Below are 13,798 nucleotides of genomic sequence, written 5' to 3' on the forward strand. Positions count from 1 at the left end.
CTTCTCAGGCTATCCAAGAGAAGACAGTGGTTGATAATACTGAATGCCAATGTGAGCAGAGTGGCATTCATTTAATCAAGATCCTCACAAAAGATCTTCAGAAAGATCAGAGAGCATTGAACATTGTTGAAAGTTATCTGCATCAGTTAGGATTTTTGGCAACTGCTTCTCTATCATCTTCTCCAGAATCTTCCCCCAAAAGTGGTGTTTAAAAGAAGTTATCTTATATAGTAGGACCAAGCAATCCTACTATGTGGTTCTTCAGGAATGGATACATCACCACTTACTTAAGGCCACTGGTACCATATCCTCTCCATGAAAGACATTAATTGCCTCTGAAAACCAAACATACTCCTTGGCTGCCCAAAGTCTGCAATTGTCTAAGTTCATACTATGAACTAAAGACTATTCACGTCTTTGGCTTTCACAGGGTGAAATGAATCACAGCTGTCCACAAGTTATTACTTAGTATTGCACTTGGCTTGAGCCGTGCTTGACACCACCACGGACTTACCAGCTAACAAAGGAATGGACTTGCTGCACCTGTTGCTTTACACCATGTTGTTCTGATCCAAACCTCGCTCTTCAAGACCTCAGCTGTCCACACCTGCTGCCAGCGAACCACAACACATGGCGGCAGCAGCCGCGGCAGCAGCAGGAGCAACGGCAGCAGGAGTGGTGGCAGCAGGCGCAGCAGCAGCAGGCGCAGCTAATACACATCAGCGGGCCTCGGCTAGCCACAATGTGACATGGTTAGCTTGGAAAGGGGACAAAATGTACATACCCATAACAGTCTGAGACACTGTACTGTACAAATGCCATGATGTAAAACAAGACGGACACTTTGGATTTTTGAAAATGTTGCACCTAGTTAGGAGACAATTCTGGTGGCCTAAAATGTGTTCTGACATTGAACAGTACGTAAAAGAAATGTCATACCTGTGCTACACCGAAGCTACATACCAGAAAGCCATTAGGATTGCTACAAACAGTATCAGAGCCCTGTCGCCCATGGCAGGATATCACAATGGATTTTATTGTTGAGTTGCCCAATAGTAAGGGGTATACCGTTATCTAGACAATCATTGATTTATTCTCTAAACAGGCTCACTTTGTGCCATGTGTGGGATTGCTGTCAGCCCGGAAATTGGCGGGTTTATTCCTTGAGTATATATATAAAATCCATGGAGTGCCATGACGAATAATATCAGATGGTGTAAACCAATTCACCGCCAGATTCTGGCGTGCGTTTATTCACTTACTAGGGTCATCCCAAGGTCTCAGTTCTGCGTACCATCCTAGCATGAATGGGACCTCTGAAAGAACAAATGCAATGATAGAACACTACCTGAGATCCTACATTTTGTATCAGCAAAGGGATTGGGCTGATTTGCTCCCATTTGCAGAAGTAGCATACAGTAATGCTGTGCATGATGGTACTGGCTACAGCCCCTTCCACACAGTAAATAGAATAGAGTTCATCCCTATTCTGGAATTACAATGCGATGTGTGTGAGCCTGTTAGCCTGCAAACATGGACACGAACAGTTTGGGACTGCTGGGAGAATGTGAAAAAAGCATTGACTAAAACATCTGAGGCATATCAAATCCAAGCCAATAAGCAACGGGATAGTCACAAACCATTTGCAGTTGGGGATCAAGTGTATCTCTCAACCAACTCCATAAAAATGAAATTGTTTAATAAAAAACTGGGGCCGAAGTATATAGGCCCTTTTCCGATAATACGGGTTATTTACCCTGTAACGGTTCAATTGAAGCTACTAGGAATTTTGGGTTGAGTACATCCTGTGTTCCATGCAAGCCTGATAAAGCCCATTTACCCAGCCCATATACCACCGACAACAATACAGACGGGTCCTGTGAGGGGAGACCAGTACGAGATTGATAGAATACTTGGTTCTCGAATATGGTAGGGATCCTTCCAATATCTGGTGTGATGGAAGGATTACCTGGAAACAGAATCTTCCTGGGTGAAAGACAGTGACATGAATGCAGACAGACTAAAACCCCATTTTCACAGACAATATCCTGATAGGCCTGGGAGGAGCGTGTGAAACTCTGTATGACAGTAACCATATTGTTCCTTACTTTCCAGGCAGATTCCTGGTAGAGGGGGCTGCCTGTTGTGCTCGTCTTGAGCCGTGCTTGACACTACCTCAGACGTACCAGCTAACAAAGGAATGGACTTGCTGAACCTGTTGCTTTACACATGGCAGCAGCAGGTGTGGCAGCAGCAGGCGTGGCTAAAACACATCAACGGGATGTTGGCTAGCCACAATGGAGCGCTGGGACAGCGGACGCTCAGCACTAATTTTAGTTTAATATGCTCGCTGCTGCTTGATGTCGCTATAGCTGTAAAGGAATAAAACTCTTGCTGGTTCGTTTGGACTTTAGTATTTATTGCCTCATCCGATGTGCTGACCAGAGAGTGGCTGAGACTTAGATTCTAGTCAAATGGTATATAATATGAAGAAATATGAATGCTGTTATCTATAAAATTTCTGGGAAAAGGTCACAATGCCCCATAGGAGCTTTATCCTTCCCACTCTTGCTTAGCAGCTTGTGAGCACTCTTGAATATACACTTTTTCTATTAATAGATACATTTTAAGTTCAATTCAGATATTTTAATGCAGACAGAGGGAAAGGAAGGCATTGTGTCTAGCATGGTAGCTAAAAACTATACACAAAAACAACTGCAAGCACATATACACTTTCTGACTAAATGCTTATAAGGCAAGGTTTCTTATCACACATAACATATAGAAGCATATATGTCCATTTAGATATAACTAGAAATGTGCTAATGCATATCTAAATACAACTTCTAGTATTACTTTTACCCTTTGTCCTCTTTTTTTGATTTCATATAAAAATTGATTGTTTTTGCTTCAATTAACATCTCTTAAACTTTCACTTTTTTCATGTACCTCTGAGATGCTAGAGTACATGGGGTATTTTATTTTATCAGCATGTTTTAATCATGTACTATAATGCCAATCAGATTATTCAGTGAAACTATTTTGCTGTGATCTTCACATTATGATTATTCAACGAAGAGCATATGATTCCTACTTCAAGCAGAACCGCCAATGTACCCACTTTATTTATTTATATATAGAATTTGTGTCTCATTAGTTCCACAAACCACTCACATAAAATATCATAAATATCAATTTTGACCACTATACCATATTTCTTTTTTGACCACATACATCCTTGTAAATTTTTAATAGGGAATTTTGAAGCTAAGGTCAATTCTGTTGAACTTCCAAAATCAGTCTCTGTTAGAGACAATAGTTATAGTTTTTCAATAGCAGTAAATCTTAGAATCTTATAGTGAATATTTTAATAAACAAGTATATCTGTTCCACTATGCTATATAATCAAGACATGGCCTAAAGATATATATGGCTCAGCTAAGCAGGTTGGAGTCCCTGAATGCAAATGGCCAAGGAATTCCTCATAGGTTACAGAGTTTTGCAAACAAACAGTCTAATACTCATATTTAATCTTCTGGTTAATTGTAACTGAGACACTGGGAATGAAGTAGTGACAAAAAATTATTTGAATACAGAAATACAGATTCTGTGAAAAATATATAAATGCAAACATAGCAATGACCTGTCTTCTTTACACTTTGATGCCATGCTTTAGTTTCATTTTGTCTTTCAATCTCTAGATTATTCTGTATATTATTCTCTATTTTATACAGAATAATCTAGAGATTCTAGATTATAATCCTATTAGGCCATCCCTTTCACTTATCACATCCTTGAGATAAAGCTGGGGGGGAAATATACTTGTAGCTGTTTTTCATAGTTTTCATAGTTTGGCATGGCCCACATATATCAGTGCATGAATAGGAAATCCTGTCATAAGGAATTCTAGTTCTATCCTATCACTTTCACTTTTGTTATCTTCAGACCCTTTTCTGTAGTGGTGGCATATAAAATGTACCTGGTGTTCCCTTTGATGGGAAGCTATGTGCTCACTTCAGGAAGTCTAAGCCTTTTAATACTTTCCCCCGCTTTGAATGAGCATTATTTCCCCCAACTGTACTCTTCTGAAAATCATCTAGGTTTGACAGTTACATCAATCCTTGAATTAATTAATAGAAGATTATATAATCCATGGCCTTTGTGCAGAGGGAATATTCAGTCAGGGTTACTGACAGCTTGGTTGTATATAGATGGATAGGATTATGGGGATAGATTTTAAGAGCTCTGGTCAATATTATATTGATTATGTAGCTTCTTTTGAAACATGAAAGGAAATAAAAAGAAAGATAATTCAGCAATAGCTGCTCAGTGAAACCTATCGTTTCAATGTCACTTTTTCCTTCACTTTCTTTCACTTTCCTTCACTTTTTCACAGTTGCTCCAATCATATATTTTGGATAATTATCCAAAGATTTGCATACCACATCATATTTTTACGTTTCTCACTGTATTAAGTATTCCATTGTTTTATATCAGTTGCTATATGATGCAAACCAGATCTTAGTTTTTATTCATATGCTTGTCTTGTATTAGAAAGTTTTGAAAAGCAAAAGTAGTTTTCTTACCAAGTGTTAATTCTGTTACCATTTAAGAAGCAATCACACAATTTGATATGGAATGAGAAGCCAGATAGACAAAAAACTGTGATGGTCTGATTAATGATTACATAATTTCTTCATTACCTACTCATCTACTTTTGTGAGTTATGGGCTACACTGTGTTATTAAATGGTATATGAAGAACTTCACAGAGGATAAAAAATATCAGTGATTTCATTTATTTGCATTAAATACAGTTAATGAAATAATTACAAACATATTTTATCTATCAGGATATTGTTTAATACAATCACTAATCAGATTTTTTTTAAAATGCACCAGAATATGAGTGCAAATACTAAATACTAAAATAATTGGGAAAACTAACAAGCTGAGATGTTAAGATATCCTGCTTATCCCTAGAATATGTTTATCTTTTTCTCCAGATTTCTTTTCTTTTTTTATGCAAGTACATTCACCAGTTTATCAAAAAGAATTTTGGCACTTGCTTGTAATATTAGTATCACGCTTCTCAAGTAGATATCTGATAAAAATCATAAATCATAAATGTTTCCAAGAAATTTATAGATGATAGAAGGTTATAAAGTCTCCTATTTCATGATCAGGTATAGATTTGAGAATAAATCCTCCTGTTTCAGTCCAACACTCTAATCACTCCTCCAAGGGTGCTACTCTTCATATCTAGACCACCTCTCTGGGAATAGCTTTCTTTTCCACTCATGTATGGGAGCTTAAGTGTTCAAGACCAAGAGAAATGTGTAGGGATAAAATTGCTACTTCCATGTGGTCCTTTATTATTGGAAAGTTGTTTCTTCTGGCTGAGTCTTGATGTGATGTCTGACAACCCATCCACCCACCCCCGGAATCAATGACATTTCATAGAAAAATGTTTACTAGAAGATGAGGAGCCATGGGACATTTTTGCAGAAACATTCTGTGCCAGTCTGAAAGCAGCTCTCAACCCCCGATCACCACAGGATGAGAAGTTATTTCTAACGTGCAATATATTTAAAATCATAGCAAAACAAATATTTTATTTTGCCACCCTTTGATAATAGACACTTTATTAGGAGGAACAAGTATTTAATTCTGTCCCCTGACTTTTAAATTTAAGGCAGAGGTGCCTTATTAGAATTTCTCTTTAGGAAACTCCAATCTTCACCAAAACACTTGAGAAGTTTGAGTTTTTTGATGGAAACTCATTAATCTGGAACTAAGGAAGAATTTCTTAACAATAAGAATTAATTGGCAGAACAGATGGCTTCTTAGAGTTGTGGGTTCTCCATCACTGGACATTTTTATGAAAACATTGGACAACTATTTGTCTAGGATGGAATAAGGGCTGAGGGTTGAAAAAGAAGACCTCCAAGGTCCCTTTTGGACATATGATTCTAAGAAAATATTAGAACTAGTATTCTTAAATACATAGCTATTTTAAAGACATAACTTTAGAAGAAATCTAGTAAAACATGTAATATTATTAAAAAGATAAAGTGGTAGACTACACTACAGAACTTGCATACTTGTGTACTCTACTTTACAGAGGCAATCCTGCAATTCTAGGCAACTTTCATTGCACAAGCAAACCAAATCAAAGTCAAAGATTAACTATCCTTTAGGCCAGTGTTAAGTGAACCTTTTTGGCACTGGAAACCAGAAGAGCAGCCAGCCAGTCTACCGGTTTCTGACACGCATGTGTGTGCAAAGACCAGCTGGCCAGTGTGCATGCAGGTGCCGGAAACCAGAAGAGTGTCAATGAAGCACACACCCCCAGCCCACCACAGAGAACAAGCCAGCACAGCTCCCCTCCTGCCACTTCTGCCAAGGGAGCGCGACCGCTTCCTGGCCAGTGCCAGACGGACGTTCCTCCTGTGTGGACTCAGGTTCTGCACAACCCTGCTGCCCCAGAAGAGCAGCAGCAGCGGCAGCCACAGGGCAAGGGGCAGGAGGGACCAGCCTGTCCCTGCAGCCGCTCACCTGCTGTCAAGCTGGGCCCTTGGTGGCGTCTCCATGTGTGAGGAGCTGCGCTCTCCTCAGACCCTACTGGGGCAGCTTGCCTCCCCAACAGCAACTCCTCCTCCAGCATCCCTGCCAGAAGCAGCAGCACAAGAACTGCTGCTGCCCCCTCACCCCCAGCAGCGGCAGGAGCAGTGAGAGGGCTTGCCATCTGGGGGCGAGGGGGCATCGGCGGTTCTCGCACTGCCGCTTCTGGCTGGGATGCTGGAGGAGGAGGAGGAGTTGCTGTTGGGGAGGCAAGCTGCCCTAGTAGGGTCTGAGGAGAGCAAGCTCCTCACACATGGAGATGCCACCAAGGCCCCAGCTTGACAGTGGGGGAGTGGCTGCCGTTGGGAAGGCAAGCTGCCTCAGAAGGGTTGGAGGAGAGCCCAGTTCCTCACACATGGAGACACCCCGAAGGGCCCAGCTCGCTGGCAGGGGAGTGGCTGCGGGGACCGGCCAGTCACTCCTGCTCCTTGCCCTGCAGCTGCTGCTCTTCTGGGACAGCCAAGATGGCCAGGCACTCTGGACTGCAGATGTGCATCAGTGCCGCAGACTGGAGGGCTGGGGCCATGCAAGAAGCCCTCTCGGGCAGGGAGGGAGGGAAGCCCCACCCCGCCCCTCCTGGCCGACAGCTCTGCTTCCTTGGAAGCAACCACCAGGATCCCCTTTCCATGTCTTTGGGCACACGAGCCATTGCCCATTGCTCTTCTGGGTTCTGGTGCATGCATGCACACTGTCCAGCTGTTCTTTGCACGCACATGTAAGGATGCTGGAAACAGGAAGATCATCTTTCCAGCATGCACATGCATATTGGGTGGCTGCTCTTCTGGATTCCAGGCACTCCCACGCATGAGAAGACCAGCTGGCTGCCGCGCTGGAACCCGGAAGAGCAACGGGCGATGGCTCTGCATGCCGAAGAGATGGCTCTGCTTGCCACTTCCAGCACACGTGCCATAGGTTCGCCATCATGGCTTTAGGCCATATCAGAATATGTAAAATAACTGATGGTACAAAGCAAAGCATGATTTTTACAGGGTATTTACAATAAGAATTGTACGTACTCACAATTCATTAATGGTGACTTTCTAAATAGTTTAGCATGTATGAACTGTGTTAGTTTGCCAATCTTTTTAACCTTCCCAGTTCAGCCAGAAGGCTGTTATAAAGTAATTTTTATTTTCTGCTGCCTTTAGTTCCTCCTTTTGTGTTTCTTTGTCTGTTTGTGAGACTGTTGCCTTGTGATAGGATCTTGGTGGCATGGTTTCAGGATGGCTGTCCAATCCTTTGGAACAGCTTCCCACTAGAAATGAAAGAGATCCCTAGTATTTTAGCCTTCTGTACAATTGTGAAGACTTGACTCTTCCCCAAAGCATTGGGCTAGAATGCTGGAGGAGGCAACTGAGGTGTGAGGATGTTTGATCTGTTGCCAGGGCCAGGGAAGTTATGTTTTTAACTATGTCTTGTTATGAGTTGTCTAGAGTCATTTTATGATGTAGGCCAGAAAATGATAGTGATAAATAATCAAAAATTATACTTATAAGGTGTAAGGTCTCTGAAACTTTTAAAAGACAAAAAAAGTATCTACCACACAATTTACAAAGGAAAGTTTAGTAACATGGATCCATTCTACCTTGGTGGATCTATATTTTGGAAAAATAAACACTTTCATATTTTATATGTTATTCGCTACTTCCATTTACATTTCAGATGATTCAGGGTTTCTTTTTTATCCAATGCTGTTTTGAAATAAGACTGGAATCTCTTGAGATCATTGTGGTAATATGCTATTAACATTTCAAGTATTCAGTAATATCCCTAGGAAAGAAACCCTTGGGCTAGCTTTTCTTTTTCAAGTGTACTTTTAAAGTTTGGCTTAATTTTTTTTAATGTGTTCTGAAAATTTTTAATAATTTTCTCTTTGTGTCTGTCTATTTGTCTGTCTTTCAATGTTTGATTTCTTTTTTTATTAGTATTGATTTCAGAATATGTTTTATTGTATCACAGACATATGAAAATGCATGAGTAAAAGTAAAGAGAAATGGCTTTGTATGGGAAGTCAATTCATCCTACAGCTTCCATCATTTTTTTAAATAGAAAAGTACCCGTCTTCTTTTCCCCAAAAGTTTAGATATTTGTGCTTCACTTCGTAATTCACCAAAGCTTGCAGGAAACATTTTCTAAATAGGTAAGTAGAATTTTGTTCCTGATACTTTGTCTTGAAATTAAAATATTGCAGGAAAGGAAATTCCTGAGGAAGTAAGAGTTTGGCCTAGTGGTTAAGGCACCAGGCTAGAAACTAGGTGACTGAACTCTGTCTAGTTGTAATCTTAGCCTTGAAGGCTGCCTAGGTGACTTGAGCCAATTGTTCTCTCTCTCAACCCATGACACCTTGCTCAGGCAACAAGTTGGTTGATCAATTCCTGTCACAACTAATGGATTAAAACTCAAACAACATTAGGAAGAAATAAGAATTTCTAGAGGAAGTAGTACTTATAAACAAGACTCCAGATGTGTAACTTCTTTTAAGATATACTTATAGTTAAGAATTAATATAATGAAACAACCAGAACCCTCTAGTTTATTATTAAAAGAATATAGTTTGGTTGATTTTGTGATTTAGTCAAAAGTATTGATGGAACTATAATATTTAAACATGCAGTTTAGGTCTATGTATTCTGATTGTAGACCACTGTGTCAGTATGTCAGTTCTGTGACATTTTTGCATCAAGACTTCCTAATATGGTTGATTGATTCTGCACAGTATCTGGCTGTTATCAGTACTTGGATGAAGATGAAATGGTTACAGTTCATTTCAGACAAAAATTAGGCTGTACTGGAAAGTTCAGTGAACTAAATAATTGCACTGAATAGGCAAGTTTTCAGCATTTCTCTTAATTCCTGTCCTCCCTCCTCTGCCCCATTTAAATGAAAGTTTGTTTAACTGTTGTGGTATAATGCATTTTAATATATTTGAAATAAGATTAAACTTTTTTTTTGCTTTCAGCAAGATGGTATCTTTGATTTATAGTTGTGTGTACCAGCCTTGTACAATATTTCTTCATGTTTTATATCCCCCTGCGCTACATGTTTTCCATATACCAGTTTGCAACTCATTCCCTCCCCAGAATGTCAATATTCTGCACTATTATACTCAAGAAAAACTGTATAGGAAGGAGCCAAAGAGCAGTTGCTACCCTAGTATCTCTCTTGTTTCTTATCCCTAATTTGCAGATGGGAAAGAAAATCAGTTTCTTTTTTTAGTCATCCCCTTTATGAAGGGAAACTGGTGTAGAGAAGCAATAAGAATCTTCACTTCCTACCTCTGTAAGTTGAAGCTCTGGTTGCACATATTTTCATCAACCAATACCTGCCAATCTGGGATTGTCATTATTTGTGCTTGAATTCACAGGTTTGAAATTACATGGAATGGATATTTGTTAGAAGAAAATGTATATTCACTTTGACTGTATTTATCTGAAGTTCCCAGCATTCATATTTCATTTAGTTCAGTGCTACTACATGTTTAGTACTTATACAATAGCCACAACGAAGTAGAAAGTAAATTGTGAAATTTTAGATCTTTTTGAGATAAACTATTAGACTGATATTCATATTTCCAAAGGCCTTTAAGATAACTCTCATAATGCTAGAATAGTATTTACTTTCATGATAAGCAAGCAAGAAAAAAAATCCTGTTCCATACCCAAATGCATTATTGTAAGCTACCTTTCTTTTCTGTCAATGCATCACTATGTTCTTATTTGTCTCTCCCTGGTAGCTACCATAGTGCATTGAATGTTGCATAACTAATCACAGTTAGCTCCTTTATACCTTAACTGAAGTAATTTGAAGAAGTTGTATGTCTAAGACAGGGGTATCAAACTTGTGGCCTGTGGACTGGATGCATCACCCACTGGCCATGCCTATCCCCGGTTTAGCAAAGGGGGAAAAAGTCAGGATATGTCACATGATGACAACGTGATGTTGCAAGTTTGACACCCCTGGTCTATGAGATGCAGGCTTATAAAGATAAATTCACTGTTTATTTAATACTGAATTTAATTTGGTGTCAATTAATTTGTTAATTTGGTCTCATTATAGAAGTTGTATTCGCAAAAGTATGAGCATTTCTATAGAAAGCTAGCTTCTTTGCTTCCTATAAGAGAAGCTTATAGTATAAACCACTTTTTAATATATTAAAACAGGTCCTTGCTATATTTGTTTTTCATAAGAAGATAATAATGCACCCTAATAAATAGAAATAGTAGAATAGGAATTGAAATAAATAGTGGGTACCTATCATAGGTTTTCCCTATGATGGAACGTCAGAGTAATTCTGTTACTCAATGACATAAGGTACAGAAATGCAAATTACCTCCAAACTGCAGTATTCCATCGATTTGCATTCAAAATCCAGTTCCAGAGTCTTTCAAAGGAGTGGCTGTCCCCATAAGATACTTAACCTCTGTGTTTCTCCTCCGTAGTTCATACCAGCACAGCTCCTTTTCTTACAACATATTGAAATAAGTCCTATTTTTGCCAGTGAAGCAGCTACCCATTTCAAGGATGCCCCATTTATTTGTATCATCTAAGAATTATAAATTATTTGATAATGGGAAGCATATTTAACTCACAGATTAGATTTTTCACATCTAGACTATGTTTGGAACCCACTTGGGAATTAATCATTTATTTTAAAACATATTGGTCAAACATTTAACAAATCAAGACTAGAACTGTAGCAAGGGTATATTTGTGAGTGCACATACAAAAATATCTCCAAAATAGTTTGCAGTCTTTTAGAACAGAGCTTTATATTTAAAACTGTTTTTTTATTTTATTTTAAATGGGTAATAGAACACTGTTAATGAAAATTAGAAATCGGTATTAATAGTGTGGAAGAAATAAGCATTGCAGTATTGCAGCATCTAAAGCTACAGGCATTTGGGCTTTCCCATTTTGGTAGCAAATAGGGGGAATTATAGGTTCCCAGTTCCTTCATGTTAGGGAGACACCCCTCCATCTGTTCACAGTGCAGACTTGTTTCCAATTTAAAGCACAGATTTCAATGCAAACATCAATTTCTTTCCCTGTTTTATATGCAAAGTGAGCCTTATGAATCACAGCGTTACTGCTACTGGGACCCCAACCAAATTCTCCCCTCCCCAAATTCACCGGCTTTTCATTTGAATACCTGCTTACAGTGGTGTGCAATGGACAGCTTTGAGAAGAAAAATTGATAATCTTCATGGAAGAGTAATTTGAATGAAACTACACTTGACAGCCTGTCTCCAAGCAAGCAAGAGAGAAGCCTTTGCTAAGCTCCAAAGACTTGCCTAAAATCAGTGCACTTGGAGCTTCCCGGGGAAAATAAATTCACAGTTTCCTCAATATAGGAGGGAAGCTTGTGATTCAACCTGTGCTACAGTTTTTAGTGAAGAAAGGTAGCCATGGAAGAAAATATGGAAGAGGGACAGACACAAAAAGGTATTGTGATAGCTGTTTGAGCTCTGTTTTTTAATGAGCCGGTTAATATTTCTGCATTTGTTCTATTGCTGCCTTAATGTGTAAATTGTGCATAGATGATGAGGAAGATGTTTTTTTCCTTCCATTTGTGGTTTGTGCAACAAGATAGATGGTTAACGTTTTGCCAGTTTGCTTTCAAAATTTACAGGCTGAAGAAATTTACAACACCATCCTATATATAAAATAATTCATGCGGTGAACATTTTAATCTGTACTGTTTCCCAGACCAGTCTTTGTTAACCTTCATTTATTTCGTGTTTTCACGCTTGTCTAGCTGGGTCAAGGGATCCCAGGGTGAATTAAGAGAGAGCCACTCACACACACATTTGTAGTTAGCTGCATTTGGAATCCAACAAAGTGACCATTATTTACACCTCTGAATGGGTTTCCTTTCCAAGATAAACAAAGAGTCTGCATATATTTGGTAAATTTCTGGTAGAGCTGTCTTAATTTCTTTCCCTCCCTCTCTCCTTTCCTTTCACTGTCTGTTGAGAAGGCTTTGTTATATGGTGAAAAAAAATGTTGTAAATGCTGAAAGATTGCAGGTTGACGATTTCTCCCCCCCCCCCTATTGGATTATGCACAATGAATCTTTTTGTTCCTGAATAAAATAGTCTGCTGACTGTATTCCTGTATTATTTTGTGTGCAATTTCTCATGAGCATTGTATGTAGCTGAAATGTGCCACCATTTATATGGCATGCTATGCTTATTGCTTTGTATATCAAGTGATAATTCTGCATTTTTCTCTGTTTAATTCTCCCTACCCCCATTCCCTTCATAATCTTCTGCTATTACATCAGTGCATTTTGTGTTGCCTGGGCATTGTGGGATTCCTTAGACATACTAAAGAACACATTTGGAATATCCAATGCATGAGTAATAAGAACATATTTAAGCCCAATATGATTTGGTTTAGCAGGATAACAGATATTACAACCCATTTCAGAAGATTGCTTTAGGAACTACTTAAAACAGCCCCCTATTTCAGAACCCTGATATAATGGTGGCTTCCATGTTTTGATTTTTAGGTCCATGTTAGTCTTCTTGCTGCATGTAGATGTCATGATTTTCCTTTATAGTTGACCCACTAAGATGCATTTATTCTTTCAGTGTTTACCTACTCTCTGACCAGTGTATTGCCCCTATATAAAAATCGTCATTTCTTTCAGCATTGTGATTTTTTTGTGCGTTTTTGTGTTTCTAAGTGTCTAATGTTTTTAAAAATCTATTTGTAATTCTAAAGCATAAACATATACAATCATGTTTTTTTTTTTTTTTAACAGTTAACAGCAACATGTATACATGAAATTTCTTGAAAAACCAGAAACAGAACCTAGTGTATGGGTATTTGTGTGGGTAGTAAATGCCATTTTCTGAGATCATTCTGTTAGATTGTAAAATATCACATATATGTTTTCTGCCCAATATTACAATTACTGATTCTTCATATGAAAGCATATTCTGAACATGTAATATAACAGTAGTATAAACCCCAATTGAGAATATTCTTAGGGGGAGCAGACCCTGAAAATATTTACAATTAGCAAGACATATACCAAGTAATGGCTGCTATAGACAAAGATAAGTCCTTATTCAAATGGTAGGTAATTGAAATAATCAGTGGTTATTCTGCATGCTGTGATTGATGTTGGGATGCTTCAGTTAAGACTTTTCCCACACAAAATTTGCCAT

General features: G+C 38.6%; 1 protein-coding gene and 1 long non-coding RNA gene across 5 annotated transcripts in view; both read left to right on the forward strand.

Moving 5' to 3' along the window:
- The window catches only part of GPM6A (glycoprotein M6A), a 183,227-nt gene that overhangs the window by 57,705 nt on the left and 111,724 nt on the right, over nucleotides 1–13,798 (forward strand). Inside the window, exon 1 of one of the 4 annotated variants that reach the window (XM_087963327.1) lies at nucleotides 11,623–12,065. The exons of 2 other annotated variants lie outside the window; for them this stretch is intronic. In XM_087963327.1, coding sequence (XP_087819453.1) covers nucleotides 12,029–12,065 — 37 coding nt within the window. In that variant the 5' untranslated portion in view covers nucleotides 11,623–12,028. Of the gene's footprint in view, nucleotides 1–11,622; nucleotides 12,066–13,798 lie in introns of those variants that run through there. One more of the 4 variants, XM_026667204.2, reaches the window with a different exon arrangement.
- LOC148130723 (uncharacterized) lies at nucleotides 244–2,405 on the forward strand. Its single transcript, XR_015749610.1, has 2 exons — nucleotides 244–776; nucleotides 2,116–2,405. It is a non-coding gene; the product is annotated as an uncharacterized LOC148130723 (long non-coding RNA).

Source organism: Notechis scutatus, chromosome 4 (assembly GCF_049901735.1).
Source record: "Notechis scutatus isolate UNSWTSFEM ecotype Mainland chromosome 4, rNotScu1.2, whole genome shotgun sequence".
In the NCBI taxonomy this organism is placed as follows: domain Eukaryota; kingdom Metazoa; phylum Chordata; class Lepidosauria; order Squamata; family Elapidae; genus Notechis; species Notechis scutatus.